General features: G+C 38.1%; 4 protein-coding genes and 1 pseudogene across 4 annotated transcripts; 2 read left to right on the top strand and 3 right to left on the bottom strand.

Moving 5' to 3' along the window:
- Positions 1 to 9,294: 9,294 nt before the first annotated feature.
- Positions 9,295 to 9,801, bottom strand: SAPIO_CDS4116 (annotated as a pseudogene; the record flags this gene model as incomplete).
- A 2,729-nt stretch (positions 9,802 to 12,530) lies between these two features.
- On the top strand, positions 12,531 to 14,736 carry SAPIO_CDS4115 (Uncharacterized protein; the record flags this gene model as incomplete). The annotated part of the gene is made up of 5 exons (XM_016786750.1): positions 12,531 to 12,556; positions 12,632 to 13,119; positions 13,177 to 13,240; positions 13,390 to 14,116; positions 14,221 to 14,736. The coding sequence occupies 5 exons, from the start codon at positions 12,531 to 12,533 to the stop codon at positions 14,734 to 14,736; spliced, it is 1,821 nt and encodes a 606-aa protein (XP_016643726.1).
- Positions 14,737 to 14,889: 153 nt separating this feature from the next.
- Positions 14,890 to 16,398, bottom strand: SAPIO_CDS4114 (uncharacterized protein; the record flags this gene model as incomplete). Its single annotated transcript, XM_016786749.1, has 5 exons — positions 14,890 to 15,084; positions 15,156 to 15,306; positions 15,463 to 15,635; positions 15,694 to 15,992; positions 16,062 to 16,398. The coding sequence occupies 5 exons, from the start codon at positions 16,396 to 16,398 to the stop codon at positions 14,890 to 14,892; spliced, it is 1,155 nt and encodes a 384-aa protein (XP_016643725.1).
- Positions 16,399 to 16,839: 441 nt separating this feature from the next.
- Positions 16,840 to 19,857, top strand: SAPIO_CDS4113 (uncharacterized protein; the record flags this gene model as incomplete). The annotated part of the gene is made up of 8 exons (XM_016786748.1): positions 16,840 to 16,866; positions 16,947 to 17,046; positions 17,607 to 17,661; positions 17,717 to 17,736; positions 17,804 to 17,882; positions 18,119 to 19,101; positions 19,167 to 19,331; positions 19,400 to 19,857. The coding sequence occupies 8 exons, from the start codon at positions 16,840 to 16,842 to the stop codon at positions 19,855 to 19,857; spliced, it is 1,887 nt and encodes a 628-aa protein (XP_016643724.1).
- A 688-nt stretch (positions 19,858 to 20,545) lies between these two features.
- Positions 20,546 to 22,461, bottom strand: SAPIO_CDS4112 (uncharacterized protein; the record flags this gene model as incomplete). Its single annotated transcript, XM_016786747.1, has 5 exons — positions 20,546 to 20,774; positions 20,837 to 21,145; positions 21,228 to 21,630; positions 21,916 to 22,186; positions 22,255 to 22,461. The coding sequence occupies 5 exons, from the start codon at positions 22,459 to 22,461 to the stop codon at positions 20,546 to 20,548; spliced, it is 1,419 nt and encodes a 472-aa protein (XP_016643723.1).

Here is a 22,461-nt window from a genome sequence, read left to right as displayed (position 1 = left end):
GAATATATTATATAGTCTCTAGTACTTCTCTAGTAGATAAATATAATATATATTCTTATTTATTTTTTTAAGGATTAGTATATAAATATATATTAATATAAGCTTCTTTTCTACTATCTTAAAGGGGAAATTCTATATTAATAATATAATATATTATTTAAGCTTAAACTTTATATTTATATAATATTTATTATAATATTATTATTAGTTCTTTATAGTAAACTTTTATTATTTTATTATCTATTTTTATATTTTTTAAAAATATTTTATTTTCTTTTTTACTTTTTTAATTTATATTTATTTTAGTTAGATTACTAGTTTAATATAATATAGATAGTATTTATATAGTACTTTAAAAGGGGATATCTTAATAATCTAGTTTAAGAAATTATTATATATAAATTCTACTTTAGATAATATTTTAACCTAGTAGTTAGATTTATCTATATATACTTTCCTTAAATAGTTAATTAGAATTTAATTTATCTTTTCTATTTAGCTATCTATTTATAGATATTAAGCTATAGATAATCTTTAAGTAATCTTCTTTACTTTATAAAATTCTATTTAAAACTTATTTATAAAAAGGGTATTATAATTATTAATAATATTAATAGGTATTTTAAAATAATACTTAACTTCCTTATAGAAGATATAAGCTAGATCTAATACCTATAGAGACTTTTTAATAATAATAAACTAAGTAACCTTTATATATCTATCTATAATAATAAGGATTATATTTACTATTTCTTTATTTAAAATCTAACTTTCTAATAATTCTATAATAAAATCTAAATTAATTTCTTAAAATAGGTATTTTAGTAGAGGAAGTAATTTAAGTAAACTATAAAACTTATACTTTAAATATTATACTTTTTAGTATTCTAGATATATTTTAATATAAAAGTAAATATTTACTTTTAAGTTTTTTTAATAAAACTTTTATTTTAAAAGCTTTAAGATTTTAAAGATCTTTATATAATTAATATAAAAGTTATTATAATACCTCTTTAATAGTTTTACTTTTAGAGCTTTCTAATTAAGGATAATAAGCTAGCTCTTATAAAATAATAGATTACTATTTTTATAAAAAAAAATATTATTTTTAAATATACTTTAAATCTAATCTATAATCTTTTTATAGTATAGGTTTACTTTTTATAGATCTTTAACCTTTAAATTAAACTCTTTAGTTAGATTACTTACTAAAATATATTTTAGCTTTATAACTTTTCTAATTTTATATTAAAAGGTAATTTATCTTTATACTAAAGCTTCTAGTAATATAGATTTAATAAGTAAGAGGGTCTTACCTTTCTTTATCTAGTATTTATCTATAAGAAAAAGCTTTCTTTCCTACTACCTAACCCTATTAAAGATTAGAATCTATTTAGTTTTTCTATATCTTACTAATTTAGTTATAGCTAGGATAGGCTTTTCTAGAGACCTTTTTTAGCTAATTTCTTTTTACTCTCTAGTAAAATATATTTTAAGCTAAGATTATTAATATCTAACTTACTCTAAATAATTTTTCTTTTCTTATTTAACTAGGTTCTACTTTTTTCTTTTAAAAATTAAGATTAAGTCTAAATAACTTATCTAAGTTAGTCCTCTACTATCTAATAGTAATTAAAGCTTTTCTACTAATTCTTTAGTAACTTTTTAGTAATCTAGTTCTTTTCTTATATAGTTAGGTTTTTTTGATAATAGATCTATAAGATTTATCTTCCTAAGATAGTATTCTATTTTAAAGTTAAAGGTTATAAAGTTTATTACTTATTATAATAGCTTTTTTTAGAGATCTTTTACTAAAATATTTACTATACTATATAATACTTAATAATCTATAAGAATTTTAAATAAAGGTATTCTTTTAAAGTAATAATATTAGTTTTTTAAGTTTTTAATAATTACTAAAAGCTCTTATTAGCTAATAGCTTATCTCCTTTTAATCTCTATAAATTTATAAAACTAAAAAATAATAAAGTACTATTACTTATTAGATAATTAAGAAAAGATATTAGAGATTATATAAATAAAAGTATTAGTTTCTACTTAGGTTTCTTAGTTAATATCCTAATATTATAATATTAGAGCTTCTATAAAAGCTTATTTTAGCTAATAAAAAGCTATTATAGCTTCTTTAAGCTATATAAACTTTCCTTTTTTAACTTTATTCTAGCTCCTTTTTAGTAAGAAAGTAATTAAGTAAGTTATTATAGAGTACTTAGAGATAAATTTCTAATAAAAATTTATAAATCCTAGAAAAACCTAGATATCTTTAAATAACTTTAGTTCTAGCTAATTCTAGATTAATTAAACCTAAGTAAGGTCTATTTAAACTCTATCCTTTTTGATAATATAATTTAGGAAGGTTATTTTATCTTAGAAAAAACTATACTTTTTAATATTTATATAAAGTTTTATAATATATAAGTATTTTAAAACTTTTATTAAATATTTCTAATAGTTTTCTTAGGTTTTAGAGAAGATTAGAATATTATTAAAGTATATAATATAGTAATAATCTAATAATCTTAATCTAGTAAGGTAATAATATTAATATTAGTTTTTTAAGTTTTTAATAATTACTAAAAGCTCTTATTAGCTAATAGCTTATCTCCTTTTAATCTCTATAAATTTATAAAACTAAAAAATAATAAAGTACTATTACTTATTAGATAATTAAGAAAAGATATTAGAGATTATATAAATAAAAGTATTAGTTTCTACTTAGGTTTCTTAGTTAATATCCTAATATTATAATATTAGAGCTTCTATAAAAGCTTATTTTAGCTAATAAAAAGCTATTATAGCTTCTTTAAGCTATATAAACTTTCCTTTTTTAACTTTATTCTAGCTCCTTTTTAGTAAGAAAGTAATTAAGTAAGTTATTATAGAGTACTTAGAGATAAATTTCTAATAAAAATTTATAAATCCTAGAAAAACCTAGATATCTTTAAATAACTTTAGTTCTAGCTAATTCTAGATTAATTAAACCTAAGTAAGGTCTATTTAAACTCTATCCTTTTTGATAATATAATTTAGGAAGGTTATTTTATCTTAGAAAAAACTATACTTTTTAATATTTATATAAAGTTTTATAATATATAAGTATTTTAAAACTTTTATTAAATATTTCTAATAGTTTTCTTAGGTTTTAGAGAAGATTAGAATATTATTAAAGTATATAATATAGTAATAATCTAATAATCTAGTAAGTATATAATATATATATACTTAGAATATTATAAAAGTATTAGTTAATCTAAATAGTATAATAGTATATTTAAAATAGTTATATTTAGTATAGAAAGCTATTTTTTATTAATTAGACTTTTTAATATAAATTTAATAATAAATATTTTTTAAGTTAATCTTTAAAAAGTATTAAATATTACTTATCTATAATAATAGCTTAGAGATTAAGAAGAATAGATATTAATTTTTAATTATAATATAGTTTAGTTTTTAATAATCTATATAAAGTTTTAAAGTTTTATTTAGTTTAAATATAAAAAAAATAAATATATTAATAAAGTTTTTTAATTTTCTAATTTAATTACTTTCTAGTATTTCCTTTAAATAGTATTAGAGCTCTAATTATTAACTATAAAATAGAAAGTAAATTAGTTTTTAGAGGGGTTATTTTCTAAATTTTAATTTAATTATATATTTTATATTATTAAGTATAAGGAGTTTTTTTACTATTTATATAGAGAAGATATCTATAAATTATTAAAGTTTTAAAGGAAGATCTATATTTTTATTAGTAATAATTATAATATCTTTTTTTTTACTTTTAAAATTTAATAATAAAACTAAAATATATATTAGTTTACTATTCTTTTAATATTTAATAAAATATTTTAGGTCTTTTAAAATAATAGGGAAATAAGTTTAGGTCCTTATAATATAGTTAATTTAGAGATCTAAGTTTTATATATTTAGCTATTTAAATAAAAGATTAGGAATTCCTTTAAAATAAAATACTTTTTAAAAAAGTTTAATATAATAATATTTTTATCTATTATTATCTTTTATCTAAAACTTTATTTAATATATATATTAATATTCTAATAAAATATTATTATATTATTTAAAAAGTAGAGGATAATATCTAAGTTTAGAAGTTAACTAATAATAGTTAATAAAAGTAGTAGTAATAAAATTAGTTTTTATAGTAATATTAAAATTAAAAAATTTTAAAACCTATTTAAAATTAATTTAAAATTTAGCTTTATTATAGAAAATAAAAATATATAGAAACTTTACTAAGGAAATATAGATAGCTTTTAAAATCTTTTTAAAGATTATTTTTATTTTTTTTTTAATTTATAATTAATATTAAGTTTCTTAATATAATATTTATCTAGAGAGATATCTCTAATCTAATTAATATTTAAGATATTAGATTTAATATCTAAATTAGTTAGGTATTTATATTTAAAATAGCTTATTTTACTATATTTAAAATAATATACTTTACTTTCTAATATACTAATATTCTATTAGCTTTAAATCTAGCTAGAGTTTATATAGTAATATTTACTTTAATATAAAACTTATTTTTTAGGTTTTAAGGAAGAAGATTAATATTAAAATTACTTAATATTTTAATTTTAGCTTTTAGATTAATTTTATAATTTTTTAAAGTAGTTTTTATTTTTAAGCTAATTAGAATTCTAATAGTATTTCTTATTCTAGCTATAAGCTTTATTTTACTTTTTCTTTTAATTTTTATATTTTTATTTTTAAAATATAAAAGCTTATTAGTAGCTAGCTTTAATAGAAACCTTTTAGTAATTCTAGATTTCTATATTTTTCTTCTTAAATTCTTTTTATAATTTCCTATTAAATTACTAAAAGAAATCTTAAGTAATAACTTTATTATTTTTAATTAGTAGTATTTTACTTAGATAAGATTTAAAGTTATATTATTTTTTTTAGAGTTTATCTAAAGTCTAGTTTTTTTACTTAAGTTTATTAAATACTTAATATATCTTTTATTATTATAGCTTAGGAAATTAGTAGTTATATTTAATAAAGGTAAGAAGGGTTTTTAATATAATATTTAAAAATATAGTAATATATTATCTCTATAATTTTTAAAGCTCTATATTAATTTTAAATAAAGCCTATTAAACTTTAAGTTTTTTAAGTATACTATTTAGAAGAGTTTTATTTCTATTTTTAATAGCTTAGTATTAGTTAAAGACTTTATTTTAAATAGTATCTTTCTTTAACTTCTTAGTATAATATTTTAAAGCTTTATATTAGATAGGTTAGCTAGGGTCTAGAGTAAGTAATCCTTTAATAGGTTAAGCTTATTTAAGTTTATTAATCTATTAGAGAAATATTATAAAAGTTTTTAAAATAAGAGTAAGTTTATAAGGAGGTAGAAATCCTCTTTAGAGGGTAGAAGTACTTTTTATAGTAGATATAAACTTTATAGTTTAGGAATTCTAAATAATATTAAGGATAACTATCTCTTTAGGTAATATATATATTAGTTATTTCTAAAATAGAGAAAATATCTTTATTAAAAATTAAAGTTAAAGAATTATAATAATATTATTTATAGGTAATAGGGGAATTTAGATAAAGATAAGCTTTTCTATATAGTTATAAGTTAAAAATTATTTAAAGTCTAGTTATAAAGGTAATAGATTTTAATTATAAAATTACTAATAAGATTTTAGCTTAAAAAATAAATTCTAATTATTTTTAAGCTTTCTTCTTTATTCCCTAAAAGCTTTACTATTCTTTTAGCTATCTATAGCTTACTTTTAGGTTATATAAATACCCTACCCTAGTTCCTAGCTAAGCTAATTGCTTTTATTACTTTTTCCTCTAAAGTTAATAATATTTTTAGTCTAATTATAGTTAGTTTAAAGTTTTTACTAAACTTCCCTATAATATTTCCTATAGTGTTTTTTAGTAGTTATAAAACTAGCTTTTAAGTTTATTTTAGGTCCTCTTTAGTAGTACTTCTTATACTCTAATTAAGTTCTTTTATTACTTATAGGTAACTTTATTATAATTTTTAATTATTATAATTAAAACTTTTATTTTTTATTTATTTTAACTTATTATATCTTCTTTAAACTTAGAATATAGCTTTTTTTAATTATAAATAATAACTATATTAAAGAGAACTTATAAGTAGTTTTTAATAATATTATAAATAGCTTTTTATTTATTATAATTTTAATATTAGTTTTTAATATATTAGATAAATATAGCTATAAATAAAAAACTTATAGATTAATTAAATAATTAATTAGCTTACTTAAAATAAGATTAAATAAAGCCTAGAAAATAACTATATACTAAACCTATTAAATAACTTAATATAAATAAACCTAAACTAAGAGGATTAAAAAATAACTTCTAGATAAATAAAGAAATTAAAATATAAATATAGAAAAATACCTTAAAGCTATTAATAAACTATTAACTCTATAATAAAAGATAAAAGGACTACTAATAGAAAATCTAACTAAAAAGAAAATAATACTAATCTAAAGCAACTATATAAGGAAAACAAATATAGAAAAAAGTAAAAGGAAATACTAGTAAAAAAAACCCTATATAAGTAGAATAAAATATAGATATAGAAAGTAATTTAATTAACTTATAAAGATAAATTAACTAACTATACTATACCCTCTAAGATATTAACCTATAAGTTTAAAAACAATAAAAAATCATCTTTAATACCTAAAACTAAGTTAATTAATTAAAAACAATACTTTATAATAAAAACCTCTAAATAAAATTCTAATAACAAATTAATAACTTAGAAAAACAGATTAATTTTATAAAAGGTACTAAAACTAATATTAAAAAGAAACTAATAGAATTTTAAGAAATCTTTAAAAAGAAAATTAGAAGCTTAATAAAAAAAATAAACTAAAAATAAGAAAAATAGTTCACCAACCTACTAATTAGCTACTATATAGCCCTTAAAAAAAAAGAAAAAAGGAAAATTCTCTAAAAAATTATTAAAAACCTAAAAGAAAAAATACTCTAATAAATCCTAAAAATAATAAAAGAAAAGCTAGACCCTAAACAACTAAAATAGAAAATAACACAATACTTATTAAACCTATAAAGCACTACTAAATAATAATCCTACTACTTACAAACTTTAAAAGACTTTAAACTAAAATATAAATTAGAACTACTAGATAAAAAAAATAACTTATAAAAATAAGTTAATTAGCAAAAGAAAAAATTCTATTACTATAAAGCCTATATTATAGAACTTATAGATAACCTTAGATATTAAGTTACTAAAAAAATCAACTAGCTTAGAAAAGAACTTAATAAAGAAATTAATAAGTAATTAGAGTTTATATATAATTTAGTTAATAACTAAAAAGAAGTACTAAAGCTAAAAAAAGCCTAGTAAGTATAATATAAAGAAATTAAAAAGTTATAATAATAACTAGTTAGCTTATAAAGAAGATAATATAGTAAGATATTATTAATTACTAAAGAAATTACTTAAATAATAAGACCTAGATCCTAAAAGGACCTATAAAAGATAAATATTATAAAAAGATAAAAGATCTACTATCTAAAAGTACTAGTTATCTTAGTAAATTAAAAGTTAATAGCTTTAATAGATAGTAGAATATAAAGAAACTTTATTTTACCTATAATTATTAATAAATTAAAACTCCTATAAATTATAAAAGACTAGCCCTATACTTTAAATATATATAATAAAATACTAATTAAATATAAAAATAAAGTTATAAATACTAAGACTATATACTTCTATATTACTATTACTAGAAGAATTAATAATATCTTTTTTAATATTACCTAGACAGTAAACTACCTTATTATACTAAGAATACTATAATTATAAATAAAAAACCTATAAATTAATTAAATAACTAATTAACTTACTTAAAATAAAATTAAGTAAAACTTAGAAAATAACTTAACCTCTAAAAAATATTAATTAGAAAAATTATCTTTAAGTAAACTAAAAGCTTTTAAAATAATAATATATTTTAAAGTATTATATCTCCCTTCTAATATCTTAAATTTTCTTTCCTTCTTACGATCTTATAAAGTAGCTGCTAATAGGTTTAAAACTATGTTAGTTAGTTTTTCTACTAAGTTCTAAGTATAGATATTATAATCCTAATACTAGCCCATTGACGGTATTAGGTGGATATAACTAGTGATAGGATTGAAGTGGTTGTCTGTTGGTGGTAGAGTAAGGTAGTTAAGTAGTGTTTATAAGATATGGGTGAGAAGTGTGTATTTAAGTGTAGGGGTGTAGTTGTACTTGAATTAACTACTGGAGAGTCTTGAAAGACAAACTAGATATATGGTAGAGACTGTAGTTTATATAGGCATTTCCCTTCCAAGCTCTCCCTAGGACTGATGACCAGTTTGCTTGGTCCTTAGTGCAGGACTGTGGTGGACTGACTGTCGGTCCTGTTGGTCCTGAGTGGACCAGTGGGACCACCCTTCGGTCCTGTCGGTCCCTACTTCATTGGTCCGTGATTTCCCGTAGTTTATCCTTTTCTGCCACGTCTGACCGCCTTGGGTCTTCAAAATGGTCAGCCCGTGACAATAGAGCCGTAGCATGTCCATCTTCGAACGGGAGAAAGGGTAAATGTGGTGATCTTCGTAAAGAGCAAAACGAGAAAGAAAGAGGCGGGTCTTATTCCATCTAAACTTCCTCGGAAGTTCATACCCAAAGCTCTCTCCCCGGACAACCTCGAGCGTCGCAGAATCACAGTTACCGGACACCGTCTGGCCGCAGGGGATATTACTACTCCGAGTTTTGCCTTGAAGGCAATTTGTCAGCTCCTCCACTGGGCATACCGTCCACAGGATCAGTGTATCGCAGAGAACCTTAGCGGCTACAGAACTCACTGAAATTCGCTCCCGGTCGGGTGAGATGAAAAGAGGATCCTGTCTGCGGATTCGACAAGAGGTCCACGAGGTGGATGCGGTAGGTAAGCATCGCCATAGAGGATACCTGCGCTGCTGGCATCCCTATTTCGTCCGGAAGATGCAATGGTATTGCTCGTAGTTGTGGTTAATGGAGGATGCCCAGAGACTCTCTCTCTTACGCCATGCGCGCGCGTGTTGCCCTTTCTCCCCCCACTCCTCTGTGTGGCGCGTCCCGCCAAGTCGAGTTTGGAGGGAGTTGGGGGAAGGCAACTTTCGAGAGCTAGAATTTCTGGACACGAAACGAATACAAGGTATGGATGAACGCCTTGTTTCTGTGGGGGGCGGTGACGGGTACGCAGTCGGTCAGTTTGTTCTGGGATGATGGATTGTGCGTTGAGCAGCAGTACTACTGCTATCCTCACTGTTTCGGGGAGGGTTGAGGTTCTTGATGTCAATCATGGTTACATGCGCTCCCGTGTTATTCCGTAATGGCGCCGGCGAGAAAACCAGAGTAAGACTGCCAGATTTCTGAACAGCGCGGCCGCTTGTGCCCGGGGCCACGGGCCGAAGAGTATGTCTGACTGGTTCCTGTTCGGGCCGGGATTTGGGAGGGCTGCGTAATTGCGAACGTCCTGCATTTTCGTGACGAACAAGATGTCCGTCACCAACTGGCCTTCGTAGCGGTAAGGTCATCTGCCCCTTAAGCATGCGACGTTCGTCCTCCTTAACTCGTTCCACAAATGACCGGAAGCCGGCTTCATTAACCCCGCGGCCCCACGACCGATCCGGTTCAGCCCATTTCATAGTGTACGGGGGCCAGTACACAGGTTTTACACCCATTTCTGACACGTAATCCTTAATGATCTCCATCTCGCGAAGCTTTTTGAACTTGCTTTTCAGCGAAGATTTGATCTTCGGGTGAACAGTGTGATGGAACCATAGGTCGGTGGGGAAATAGCAATTTAGGGACTGGCAAAGCTCCGCAAAGACAGAAATTTGTCTGTCCGTATTCTGCGGAGCAGAAGTTGTTCGGCTGCTCGGTCTGATCGCACGTGTGAGCATGGAATGCTCTTGGAGTTCGTAGTGCGCCATGCATTGGTACATGACTCGGTGGGCTCGTGGGCACCAGGGAATTCGCTTTGATCCGCTGATTGTTCTTATCTGTATCCCCTCAACCTGCTATTATTAAGGGCGAGGAGCGATAGGGACCAACAGTTAGCCTTCCTTTGATATAGGTCATGGGCTTAGGAGAGATAACTAGCAGAGTCTAGATAAAATGCCATACCTCGGCCGTGTTTCCTAAGCACATCGTAAATCTCTCTGCAAAAAGGCGTACTTTGAAAGCGGGTGGGAGATCGAACTTGAGAGACCGTCCGGGGACCCAGCTACTGTTACAATCGCGAATCAAAACCGTAGGCAAGGTGTAACCGGAACCGATATCAAGAAAACAAAAAAAAAAAAAAAAAAAAAAAAAAAAAAGAAAAAAGGGAGGGGGAGAGGGTTAGCTTAGGCTCTAGTTTTAGAAGGGCAAGTGAGCCTCTCCAGTTCCTGGTCGAAGCCAGGAGCAGAGTGGACAGAAGCGAGGGCATGCTGCAGAGATAATGGAAGAGCATGAGGTTGGAGGCACCAGTTTCCGAACGATGGGATTGAGTTTTCGTAAATCAATCCTTCAAGAATTTTTGGGCGCGGCCGTCGAGATAGGTAATTCAAACAGAAAACAAAGGTAATGTGCGCATTTATCTCACTTGCTGGAGATAGGACGGCGACATAAAAATGGGAACAAGGAATTAATTAATCACAGGCGAGCAAATAGAGAGGTGTGATGGATTCGACAGTCTTACTTCAGTAGGCAATAGAAGGGCTAACTCTACAATCTCAACTTCTTTACTAGCTTCAGTTTCAGTTTCTCCTTTAGAGTTGACTTCAACTTCAGGGTTAGCTTCAGCCTCCTGGCTCTTAATGAATGGTTGCTCTGTAATAGATATTTCTCTGCTTACACCAATATTAAAGTATTAATCTTTTCCTTAATACTAATCACCCTTCCTATAAAGATATCTAAACTTGATTTTACTTTGCCTTGATTACACTTACATTATTAAGATTTGTTAATTTATAATAAGGAAGTATAGGAACCCTAGGAGAGTATTTACTCTACCTATTCTTGATTATAAGATAGAGCCTTATCTACTGCTGTAAATATAACAGCCTTAACTAGATCTAGCTTACCTCTTTTTCAATCTAAATAATAGCTTAAAATATTCCCTAAAAGATATTTATTATCCTGCTACTATTCTTAATGGTGATCTCCTTTGCTACGCCTATTAAGCCTTGTAGCTCCTGAGCAAGTGATAGGCTGGAATTGTATATAGTAGTAAGGGCCTAGTCCTATTAATCTTTAGACTTTTGCGTGACGATGTTGACTGAGTGCACTAGGCTCATCGCTATGGCTTCGATTTCTCGCATTTCGATGGGCAGGCTGCCTGCATAGCTCCTGTTTGTTGGCTGTCTTGATCAATTTAGCGGTGTATTCGAGCATTTGCATAGCATTGGCGGCGAGACCGAACGCCGCCGCGGTCTCCATTTTGAAGGTGACGAGTCCTGCTTGAACGTCAAATAATTAGATGGTACCGTACGTGTTGGACGTATCCAAGAGCTGTTTTCATCGAGGGAACGATGTGTGTACTTCGTAGGAATGCCCGATCGGTCGCTCCCTGCAAGTGCGACTTTCTGACTAATATCTTCTCACGTGATCCACTTGCCGTCTGTCCCTACTTTTCACGTCTGGCTCCCAGGCTGCTCGTGGCACACCTTGAAGCGCTCAGCTCAACCATCTAAACTAGATGACAAGCTGTGGCGGGCTCTCTGAGGCTTATCAAGGTGGAGACACTTCTTACGCCTTGCTAGCTTTAATAGTACTAGCGGGGTGCGGGGAAGCTGCCAGGTCCTAGACCAAGTTCGGCAGCCGACACAACACCGCATCCCCTATCCGATAAGAGTCAAATCTAATCAGAGGAGAGTACGAAGCACCAGGTTCCCGTTTCCCCACTTATGTGACCAGGAGCTCGGATTTATATGCTGTAGTTAAACTGCTTAACCCACTTCTACTCGCTTTTTACTTCCGCTCAATTTTACTTCTACGTACTCTTACTGCTACTTCTGACCTGCAATGCGATTCTCGGTCGCTAGAACATTTTGGATTGCCCATATCAACGGACCGAAAAACGAGATACTTTCTACTTGTGCTCGCGCTCATGGAAGATACGCGTCCTCCAAAACGGGTGCGGCAAGCTTGTGATCCTTGCCGGTGCGACAAGTCCCTCCGCAGAGCTTTCCAGAAGCTAAGCCATGTCCTGTGCCCTAACTAACTTGCATCACAGCCGCAAAAAGACCAGATGCCCAGGCGAGAGACCTGTGTGCTCATATTGTCATCGCCTGGGGCAACAATGTGTTTATAATGAGAGTGAACACGAGACCAGCGCCGTAAGGCACAGCCGGAAGATGGTGGCTCTCCCTATCATACTTGAATAGCTTCGACTTGTTCTGTTCCCGATCTTAACCAGTTCCCCCAGGAACAACGCATCGATAATTTGGAAGGCAAAATGGATCATTTGCTTCAACAGCTCCTGTCGGTGGCCTGTGTTTTCTTGTTCGCTCTTGTTACCCACCATTGTTTCTTACTCACCTTCTTTTTTTCTCGTAGGCCTGTCGCCGCCTCACTTCGCCAGACCACTCCACCGTCCCAGGCTTCGACTCCCGGATCCTGCCATGTCGTTGAAGGACCGTGGATTACAGGCAGTAGTAATACCTCGCACAACACCGAGCACCAGCGTCCGTGGCTCTTTGATCCGGCTGCCTCTCCACGCATTACTACACACCTTGTCCTGGACGACGCCACGCTTCACGAGGCCATCCGGCTGTACTTCAAATGGTGCCATAATCAGCCCATATCCCTTTTCACAGAAGACAAATTCCTCGAGACTCTAAAGTCGAGGGATCACGAACTTCTCCTCGCCATGCAGGCCCTGAGCCTGAGGTTCCCCCCCAATACGCTCACGCCGTCTAAACAAGAGCGCCTTGACGCCATGTCGAGGCTCTCTCGCCAGCGTACAATGGATTGCCTCGTCAATCGCCGTGTGAAGCTGTCGACCTTGCAATCCCTCTGTCTGCTGAGCATGGTTGATATGGCTGGTTAGTAATGAAATGCCTCCTGATTTAATGACATGACCCATCTTTGCTCCACGACAGCGCTAACAATAAGGTCTCTCTTCCCCGACCCCTTTGGCCAGATGGGAATACGATGCAAGCTGGGGTGAATCTGTCGATCGCCAGCGCCCTCAGTAACAGTATTCAATCTATAAACACTCTTGGAGACCCGCTAGAATGTAGCGACTGTATAAGAAGCATTTCCATCTTGCAGCAACTTCAGGGATGTGTCATACCTGGAACGCATCATCCTAGAGCGGGCTTAATTGGTTGGCAAACCTTGGCCGCCATCACCGGCCGTAGCTCCTTCTGGACATTAACGACAAACCCTACCGTGCCCTTGGACGGAGGCACCAGCTGTCTCAATAGCCGCTCGGATATGGGCATTCTGAAATACACCTCTCAGTTGAGCGAGGTGTGGCATATGGCTAGAATTTACGCTGCATCTCATGTTGGACCGGACACGCCACCGCCCTGGAGTCCTCAGTCTGACTATTCGGCCGTCACGCAGCGCCATCTGGAAGTTGATTGCAGTGTCCCCTTAAGATACCGTTTTGCGGCCAATAAGTTTGGAGACCAGACGCCTGAGTCGTTACAGAAGCACCGTCACTACTGGGGTCCCTGGCTGTTCCTTCAATTCATCTACGCGGCCATCCCCTGCCTTCTCAACCACCCCTTTCTCTTGTCCATGCGCCTTCGGAACTTCCGCCATACCATGCCTCAATTCTTCATTCACCAGTCCTTTGATCTTATTACTCGCCATGCCGGTTGGATTACATACTTCATCGATTTGTTGGACAAGAAGTCCTTCCAGCCATCGGACCCATCATTGGCTCATTGTGTGGTCATTGTCGCCACAATCCATCTTCAACATAGCTTCGTTGAAGAACCGAGTCTCCGAGAAAAGGCTCAGGCGGGCTTCGACAAGTGCTTAAAGTTCTTACGCCTCATGGGATCCACCTGGCCGCGGGTGTCCGTCATGGTACGTGCATTCCCATTCCTGACTGTCTAATACACCATCCCTTCCGTTTCCCTCGTTCTTTCTTTTTCTATTACTGTACTAAAAGCCTCGGCGACGCTCCATAGGCGGACAACTTAGATAATTTACGAAGTAGTGTTGTCGTTGCTCCTTCTACTACTCCTACTAGGGCTGGAAACGAAAATTCCACCGGACTACGCCAGGCCCCGTCTATCAATGCGCAGTTGCTGTGGGATATGTTGATATATGAGCGAGCTGGACAGCGAGATGCCGCCGCGGACCAATCCATGTTTCACGATTCACTTGCACAGATTCCAGCAGCAATTCAGGATAACAACCAAGACACAACTACAGCCGAGTTCGACCTGGTAGGATCCGCCGGCATCTCAGGCCACAAAACTGTGCCTAAGGATTCTCCAGCCTACCCTCCGGATGACGCCGCTACGCCACTGGACCACGCATCCAGCGGGCCTGGAACGGCACCTGAAGCAACAGCAGGTGTTGCGGACGCAGAGCGCTACGTGGATGGCATCGGAGCGGAGAGCAACTATGAGGGCCTGTATTTCCAAGCAGATGACTTTAGCAGGGCGATTGACGACTGGATGAGTATCAATCTGGGGTAAGCAAGAGTTTAATTGACAAATTCTTTCTCTCTTTCTTTCTTTTTTCTGTGCTTTTTTAAAGTGACATGTATTGAAAAGAACTCAAGATACCCTAGCGACTGGTGCAAGGCCGAATTTCTAGGGGAGAATTTTTATATCTACTAATCTACCGATCTACCAACTAAGCTCTGCCTTCCGCGCTTGGCAAGCAGCCCTGTCAAGTGCATTGCAAAAATCCACCTCCTCTTCGTTCTTGTCCGTCAGCTTGTGCCTTGGGGTGGCTGGCCAAATCTCATGGCCGACCGTCTCTTCCTGCTTTTGGTGCTCCATGACGAGTTTTCGCGTCAGATCTTGGAAGAACAAGGGTCCCTTCATAATACGCACATGAGGAGTCAGTTGGATCTTGTTTCTGCGCCGAGTTGGGTCAAAAGCAGATGTACCTTTTCGACTCGAGGATGAAGCTCTCCATTTAGGAAGATTCCAGCATTCAGGTTCTTCTGTGCGGCGTTGCATAGGTCTTTGTCCTCTCGCAGAACTTGCTTGAAAAACTCCCAAATACCGGTAAAGTCTTCATCCGAGGCGTCATTGTGCCTGTAGACTTCGTACTCCATCTTGGTCTGGGAGGCCGAGGCTGGGATGCAACGCATAATATAAAAGAATGTCGGTCTTCCCGCTCGTGTGAATAGTGTGAGCGACGGACGGAAAGAAGGACCAGTAGATGAAAACGGGTCGGCCTAGGGTACTCACGAAATAGTGATAGCGACGTTCGGGTAGTAAAAGGTGCTGTGAATGCCCATGCCCTCCTTGTCTGGTTTGTCGACGTTGAAGTGCTGGATGTGTCCGCCTGATGTCTCAACCCAGTACTTCGAGAGATCCGTCTCATTGTTGAGGGCCGGATGTCCGGTCGGACAGTGGTAGCACTATATCGTACATGTTAGGCTGGCAAGGTCCTCCAATTCCGTCTGAAGAGAGTCTTACCTCGTTGTAGTTGTCAGCTAAGGTCTTCCAGTTGTATTCGCCATCCATTTCCCACTGATGGTCGAAACGATACTTGGTCATATCGAAGCCCTGCAAGCGTGGTTGAAGGTCAACCGCGGAAAAGTCGTCTTCCCAAGACACTGCTGGTGTAGCCTCTGCGTCTAAGTTGACCCATATGAAGCCCAGCTTGTCCACGTGGACATGTATGCTGAACAGCCTGTTGGCGGCCTTGTCGAACGAGGGGAGTTCTTGGTACTTGGGTGCCTTGGCCAGCTTGCCGTCGAATCCATATGACCAGCCTTATAGCCGAGCACGAAAGGTCAACCTCATGACGACACAGGATTCTGGAGCTCGAAGGTAACACGTACCATGGTATTTGCAAGCCAGTATTGACAGTTTTCCCGAATCCTTCTCCAATATGGGATATGCCCTGTGGCGGCACACGTTGTGGTGCGCTCTAATCTCACCTTGACGATCTTTGATGAGGAAGAAGGTAAATCCAGCTTCGGTGACTTTGAGGAAGTCGCCAGGTTCGACGAATCTCGCCTTGTGGGACACAACCAACCACTTTTTGGAAAAGATAGCCCTTCTCTCTAGATCGTACATGGCCGGTGAGCGGTACCATGAAGCTGGCAGGGCTCGCACCGCCTGCGGCTCGCTATTCCCAGCACTGGAGCCTTTCAGGACGCTGAACCATCCACTCATTTTAGTCGTCAAACTATTTTTCCTCTTTTAGTTAGCTTGATGCGTCTCTTTGGCTCAAGTTGCAGGGGGTCTGATAAGGAAGTTTGAGGGTAGCGAAGAGGAAGACTTGATAATGCGGTGTAAAAGCAGATGGTCCTTTGCCGTGCGCCAACTGAACTTAGAGTTCGCCGTGGGAACTATGCGACTTCGACTTATAGTCGTGGCCGATTGTAACACCTCTACAGATCAGCTGGGGAATTGATATGATAGGCTATCAAGGAAACGGATACGGACACCAGCCACAGCCCCCTGTCCGGATCACGGTCCGCCTTCCGGACCCACACCCCCTAACCCGTTCCGATTCAATACTCCAATCCATTCGTAAGCTGTCTCTCCTTTGTCTCTGCTCATGTCATCTGGAAAGTCTGGATGGCTGTCCGTATTTTGCCTTTTTCCGCAGATATGGAGAAGGAGCAGGCCGAAACTGTAGTATGACGCAGGTGTTGGACTTTACGAGGACGAGGTTCGAGAGTTTCCATGGCTTCCAAGACTCATATCTATTACCGTAGGAGGAGCAAGCGCTGGTTTACAATTTCTCCCATGTCTCCTTCAACTTTAGTATCGCCAGTGTCTCGAATATCTCTATCCTCTTACTACGCTACGAGAATAGTAAGATAGACGAGCCCTGGGAATACTATAAGATAAAATTATTACCCGGAAAAACTAGAATAAAGAGGAATTATACATAGGAAGCTTTAAGAATTGTTAGGGTATACCATGAAGCTCGGCGGGGTGGTTCATCTGTCACCTGGCATGGTCGGCGCCGGGTGCCCGTACCGTGCGCTGCGGGTTTGCTTCAGTGAATGTTGTAATTTCGTATTGACATCGCTCACCGCAGGCGTGATTGGGCGGGCGTTGCTGATGGGCTTGGACCCCATGCGCCCGCCCCGGAGAGACTCTTCCCGCCGCTATATTTAGTGTTCGATTAGCGGGAGCCTGCAGTCCGGGCCCCAATCCGGGCCCACATCACTTTGAGCTGGGGCTTTGACCTGGTCCATGCCGGACCGTGTCCCGCGCTGCGTTCGTCACAAGAGGCTGTAGAGGCTGTCGTAGAGGTGTCTAAGTACTACGACAGGGGACGAGCTCTTAAAATCGATCTGATTTGAAGTTCCAAGTTGGAGGTTCGAAGACTAAGACAACCTGCTTGTGAATAATGGCTGACACAATAGGAGCAAACTATTCCCGTCCACCCCGGCGGCTTCGCTGCACGATCATTGGCGCCGGGTAAGTCGCTAGGTACCCGGAAGGCTTGCTCATTGCTGATTGAGAATCGAATTAGTGTCTCCGGCCTTCTCATGGGTAAGATATCACGAACAGCGACTCCAGTCGCCCTCTCCGTGACTGACTCGCCACCACTTCAATACAGGTTACAAGCTGAGGAAGCATTTAAAGGACTACGTTGATTTCCAGATATTCGAAAAATCGCCCGAGCTAGGGGGAACTTGGTACGAAAATAAGTATCCAGGTATTCATCCATTTCAACAAATAACAATTCTGGGTTGATGCGTGAGGACGACTTTGCTGATCTGTCTTTCCGAGGCAGGCTGCGCGTGCGATGTGCCGAGTCATTGTTACCAGTACTCTTTCGCCCCGAACCCGAACTGGTCGAAATTGTCCGTGCCATCTCTTCTTTCCTGTGCTACTGCGTATGAGACAGCTTGACTAACGATAGCTTCCACAGTTACGCTTCGTCGCAGGAGATCAACAGCTATCTCAAAGGAGTCGCGCTCCATTTCGAATTGGAGCAATTCATCCGATACAATAGCAAGGTTATATCTGCAGAGTGGTCGGATAACACAAGTACATGGACGGTTCAAATTGAAAATGGCCCAGCCGTCGAAGCGGAGATCCTAGTCAACGCAAGCGGCATTCTTAACAATCTCCAAATGCCTGACATCGAGGGCCTATCGACATTCTCAGGCCCCGTTTTGCACACCGCTCAATGGGATTCCTCAGTAGACCTCCGGGACAAGAAAATAGGTGTTGTTGGCTCCGGAGCAAGCGCCATTCAGCTACTTCCCCAGATTCAGCCTCTAGCAGACAAGATTCACGTGTACATTCGAACCCCTTCTTGGATCTGTCCCCCTGTGGCGTTGCCAGATGGCGGAACGGCGTCTTACGAATACCAGGAACGCGAAAAAGAACGGTTCAGGTGGAATGACGAGGTATACTTGGAAACCCGAAAGGCCATGGAAGACAAGTTTAACGGAATGTTCCGTGCCTTCGTCAAGGACAGCCCCGAACAGAGAGACCTACGCACCAAGTTCGAGGCTCGTATGAAGTCGCTTATCCCAGATGAGGTTTTGCAGAAGCACTTGATCCCCTCGTTTGAGGTAGGGTGCCGGCGCATCAATCCTGGAGAGGACTTCCTTATAGCCCTTCAAAAGCCGAATGTGGAGCCTGTTTTCCATCAAATCGAAAAGATCGTCCCTGAAGGTACTATTGCCGGTGGCGTATTGTATCCGGCAGATGTCCTCGTGGCTGCAACCGGATTTAATACCACCTTTACGCCCCGGTTCCCCATAATCGGTTTGAATAGAGTGAATCTGCAGGACCTGTGGTCGGAGAATCCCATCTCCTACTTGGGGACAGGCGTGGCGGGATTCCCGAACTATCTCATTTTCTTAGGTCCCAATACGCCCATCTCGAACGGCAGCTTGATGGGTAAGATGCGGCCGGCAACAGAGATGAGAGTCAGTGAGAAAGCTGTGACTAACGTGATCGAACAGGGGCTCTTGAAGCCACAAGCGACTACTTTATTCGGATCCTGCGCAAGATGATTCGACAGCGCATCAAGTCATTCAAGGTTCGCCCCGACGCCCAGAGAGATTTCGACGTGCATACGCAAGCCTCCATGCGGGACATGGTCTGGACAGGTACATGCCGCAGTTGGTGTAAGTCAAAAGCTCTGGCGTCGGGTTTTGACAACAGCGGTGTTCACGCTCAGCTGACATGAATGCAGTCAAGAGAGGCGTCGATGGAAAAGTGACGGCGTTGTGGCCTGGGAGCTCCCTCCACTACATGCAAGTACTTGCCGAAAACCGCTGGGAAGATTACGAATGGGAATATGAAGGAGAGCGATATGCGTACTGGGGACACGGATTATCATGGGTTGAGAGTCCCAAGCTGGACCCTCTGGGAATCGAAGAGCAAGAGGCCTGGAGGACGGCAACGACAATTCCACGTAAGGGCTCCGATCTAAGTTTCTACCTGTGGAAAAGCCCGCCCCTCCCGCGGAGTTGTCTTCTTCCATTCCAAAATAGCCAGTCGCGGCTGCGGACCCGACCCGACCAGGGGGTGGAGGTGACCGAAAAAGCTACCAACAGCCCAAAGGAGGTTGTCGCACTAAATGGCGTACTCGGCGGAGTCGCAACTGACTCCGGAAAAGAGCAGCGTGTGGGTGTCACTGTACCGGTGTAAATAGATGGATTCTTGCCTCTATAGCATACTGCATTGCTTTAGATCTTAAAATTCAATCCTACTTTATCATCAACTTACTATGAAAACGGTTGCGTCGTCAAGTAGACCTAGCTAAACAGGTGGCCCTCTACAAACACCGGAGGCGTAGCTGATCTCCAGACTTGGAAGAGGTCCACAATTCCATGGCCCTTTATCCTGTGCACCTCCCTTTCCCGCCGCCCCGGGAACGGAGCCGTACTTCCCGCATATACGGGGTAAAGCAGCCCCAAACTTCACATTTAGGAGAATAGGCGGAGTGAAAATGAGCTGTGCGCAGTATGTTACGGGTTATGTCAAGATAGTACAAGCTGCCAATGGTGGGTAAAGGCAACATGAGGCTGCCTGGGATCAGACGAGAAATGGGTTCTCAATTAACAAACTCAACGAAGACCACTAACGAGTATGGCCGCATATCTATACACCCCCAAAAATAAAGTGAAAAAAAAATAAATAAATAAACCCCAAAGAGAGAAGAAAAAAAAAAAGAAAAACCCGAAGAGGTCCGAAATTGCCAATATATCGGACGGGAGCTGACGGGTTTAAAGTGCGAACCACGTCCTAACCCATGCCCCATGAAAATCAATCAGCAATCCTCACATTGCAACTTAGTATGTAAATATATCTCACACCTGGAGCCACAGGTAGGTTGCTATTCTTGACTAGCCCTCCCACGAAAAGCCGCCGTGTCAACCGGTAGAGCCAGAGCGATCAACCCCATGACCACGTAACATCCGCATGACACCCAGATTGGTGCAGACGTTGTCACATCGGCAAATGTGGCTATGAATGGCGCACTCAGAGAAGCACAACGACCGATAGCCATAAGCAGGCCTGTCCCGACTCCACGGTTCTCCACGTCGAGAGCTTGCGGAGTGTATCTGCGCGATATTAGGATTAAGCTGTTGATCTCCGCCTTTCTAAGACTGTGGAAGAAACCTACGAGAAAATAATCGCATAGAGGGCGTTGAGCCAGAAATTTATCATCGAGGAGAAAGCGAGGTTCTGACCCTCTGTCCTGATAGTGGTGAACGCGGCCGAAAACGCCGCGCAAGCGACGCCCGTGATTGCGATGGATATCCGGGACCGCAGCCATCGAGTTGACACCATGTACATGCTCAACAGAGGGCCAAACATCCCCACAACGGAGGAGACAGCCCAATCGCGGTATGTGATGTAGGTACTAGCTTCACCGAGCGTGGCCCCGTTGGCGGCTAGGTAATACGGCAGAAAAACGGTGTAAAGGGGATAACTATGTGATATATGAAAATTAGATAATAACTCGACTTTAACAATTGAAAGGAGGACCTGCTTGCGCAGGTGTAGAAACATACGCGATGCCGATCAAGGCCCACAAGACAGTCAGGCAAGCCATAAGCCGGGGGCGGCGAGCGCCAGAGAAGAGCCTTGCAGCTCTTCGAGCATTTTCTCTAAGTGAGTTGACCTGGACGCTATGTCGCGGCCCCTGGATGAAGTGCTCGGCTGTCACGCTATAATCTGAACCGTTAGTTGAGCTAATCTTGTTGAGGACGTCAACAGCTTCCGTGATACGTCCGCATGAGACCAGCCACCTGGGCGACTCGCGCGACTTGAAGACGAGAGCGCGAATGAAAGCCATTACGAGGCAGAGGCCGCCGAGCGTGATATATAAGTAGCGCCAGCCCATATTGGCGCCCTTGGCGCAAGTTTCTGAGGTCGACCCGGCGGGACAGCCAAAATTGACTAGCAGCGGCCACGCTTAATATCGTCCTGTTAGCAATGGGAGCCAGATCAGATGGGGCTTTGAGGTCCTAATAAGGACGGGGGGAGATGGCGAGCGAGATACCGATCAGGCCAGAAATGGCATTCCCCAATCCCCACACAGCCGCGAGCCCCGAGAGTATGAACGACCATTGTGCAGGAATGCTCTCTGCCAGGATTGTCAAGTCGATTGCAACTATTTGAGGTCCAGTCCCAGGTTAGTATGATGTCCGGTAGATCGTAGTTCACGAAGGTTCTCAAAGGGAGCCTAAGTCCTCTTACGATTACCCCCGGCGAAGTAGCCGGATAGGGCTACCCAGACGTTCAACGCAGCCCAGTTAGGCGAACTAGCAGCAAGTAAGGTGACAATGGAAACACCGAATATGGATAGTTGCCAGATAAATCTTCTACCGAGATTGTCCGCCAATGCGCCCAGCGACAATGCGCCTACCAGTAGCCCGGCGTACAGCCCCACCGAAAGCAGAGTCGCGTATCGAGGCCCGAATTCCATGGCGGCCTGAGGAGTCACCAGGCTGACCGACACGAGTAACATCTATTATAACCATTCCGTTATAAGTCAATACGCTTGATCAGGCGGGGTATTGATTGCGGTTCTCTAACCTGATCAACAAGAAAGCCGAACCCGCAGGTGAATGTCAACTGCCAGTGATACTTGCCGAATCCGATAGCGTCAATGGCCTCGGTGACAAGATCGAGGTTGTGTACTTCAACGTCACCCTCAGTGCGGCTCAATACACTGTCCACGGGCTTCTCCAACGAGACCCTGACCTGAGATGCATCCTGATGTTGGTCGCCTTTTGCGCTCAT

Source organism: Scedosporium apiospermum (genome assembly GCF_000732125.1).
Source record: "Scedosporium apiospermum strain IHEM 14462 chromosome Unknown SEQ_SAPIO_0090, whole genome shotgun sequence".
NCBI lineage: Eukaryota > Fungi > Ascomycota > Sordariomycetes > Microascales > Microascaceae > Scedosporium > Scedosporium apiospermum.
The sequence above is the reverse complement of the archived record's forward strand: the minus strand, read 5'-3'. Positions and strand labels throughout refer to the sequence as shown.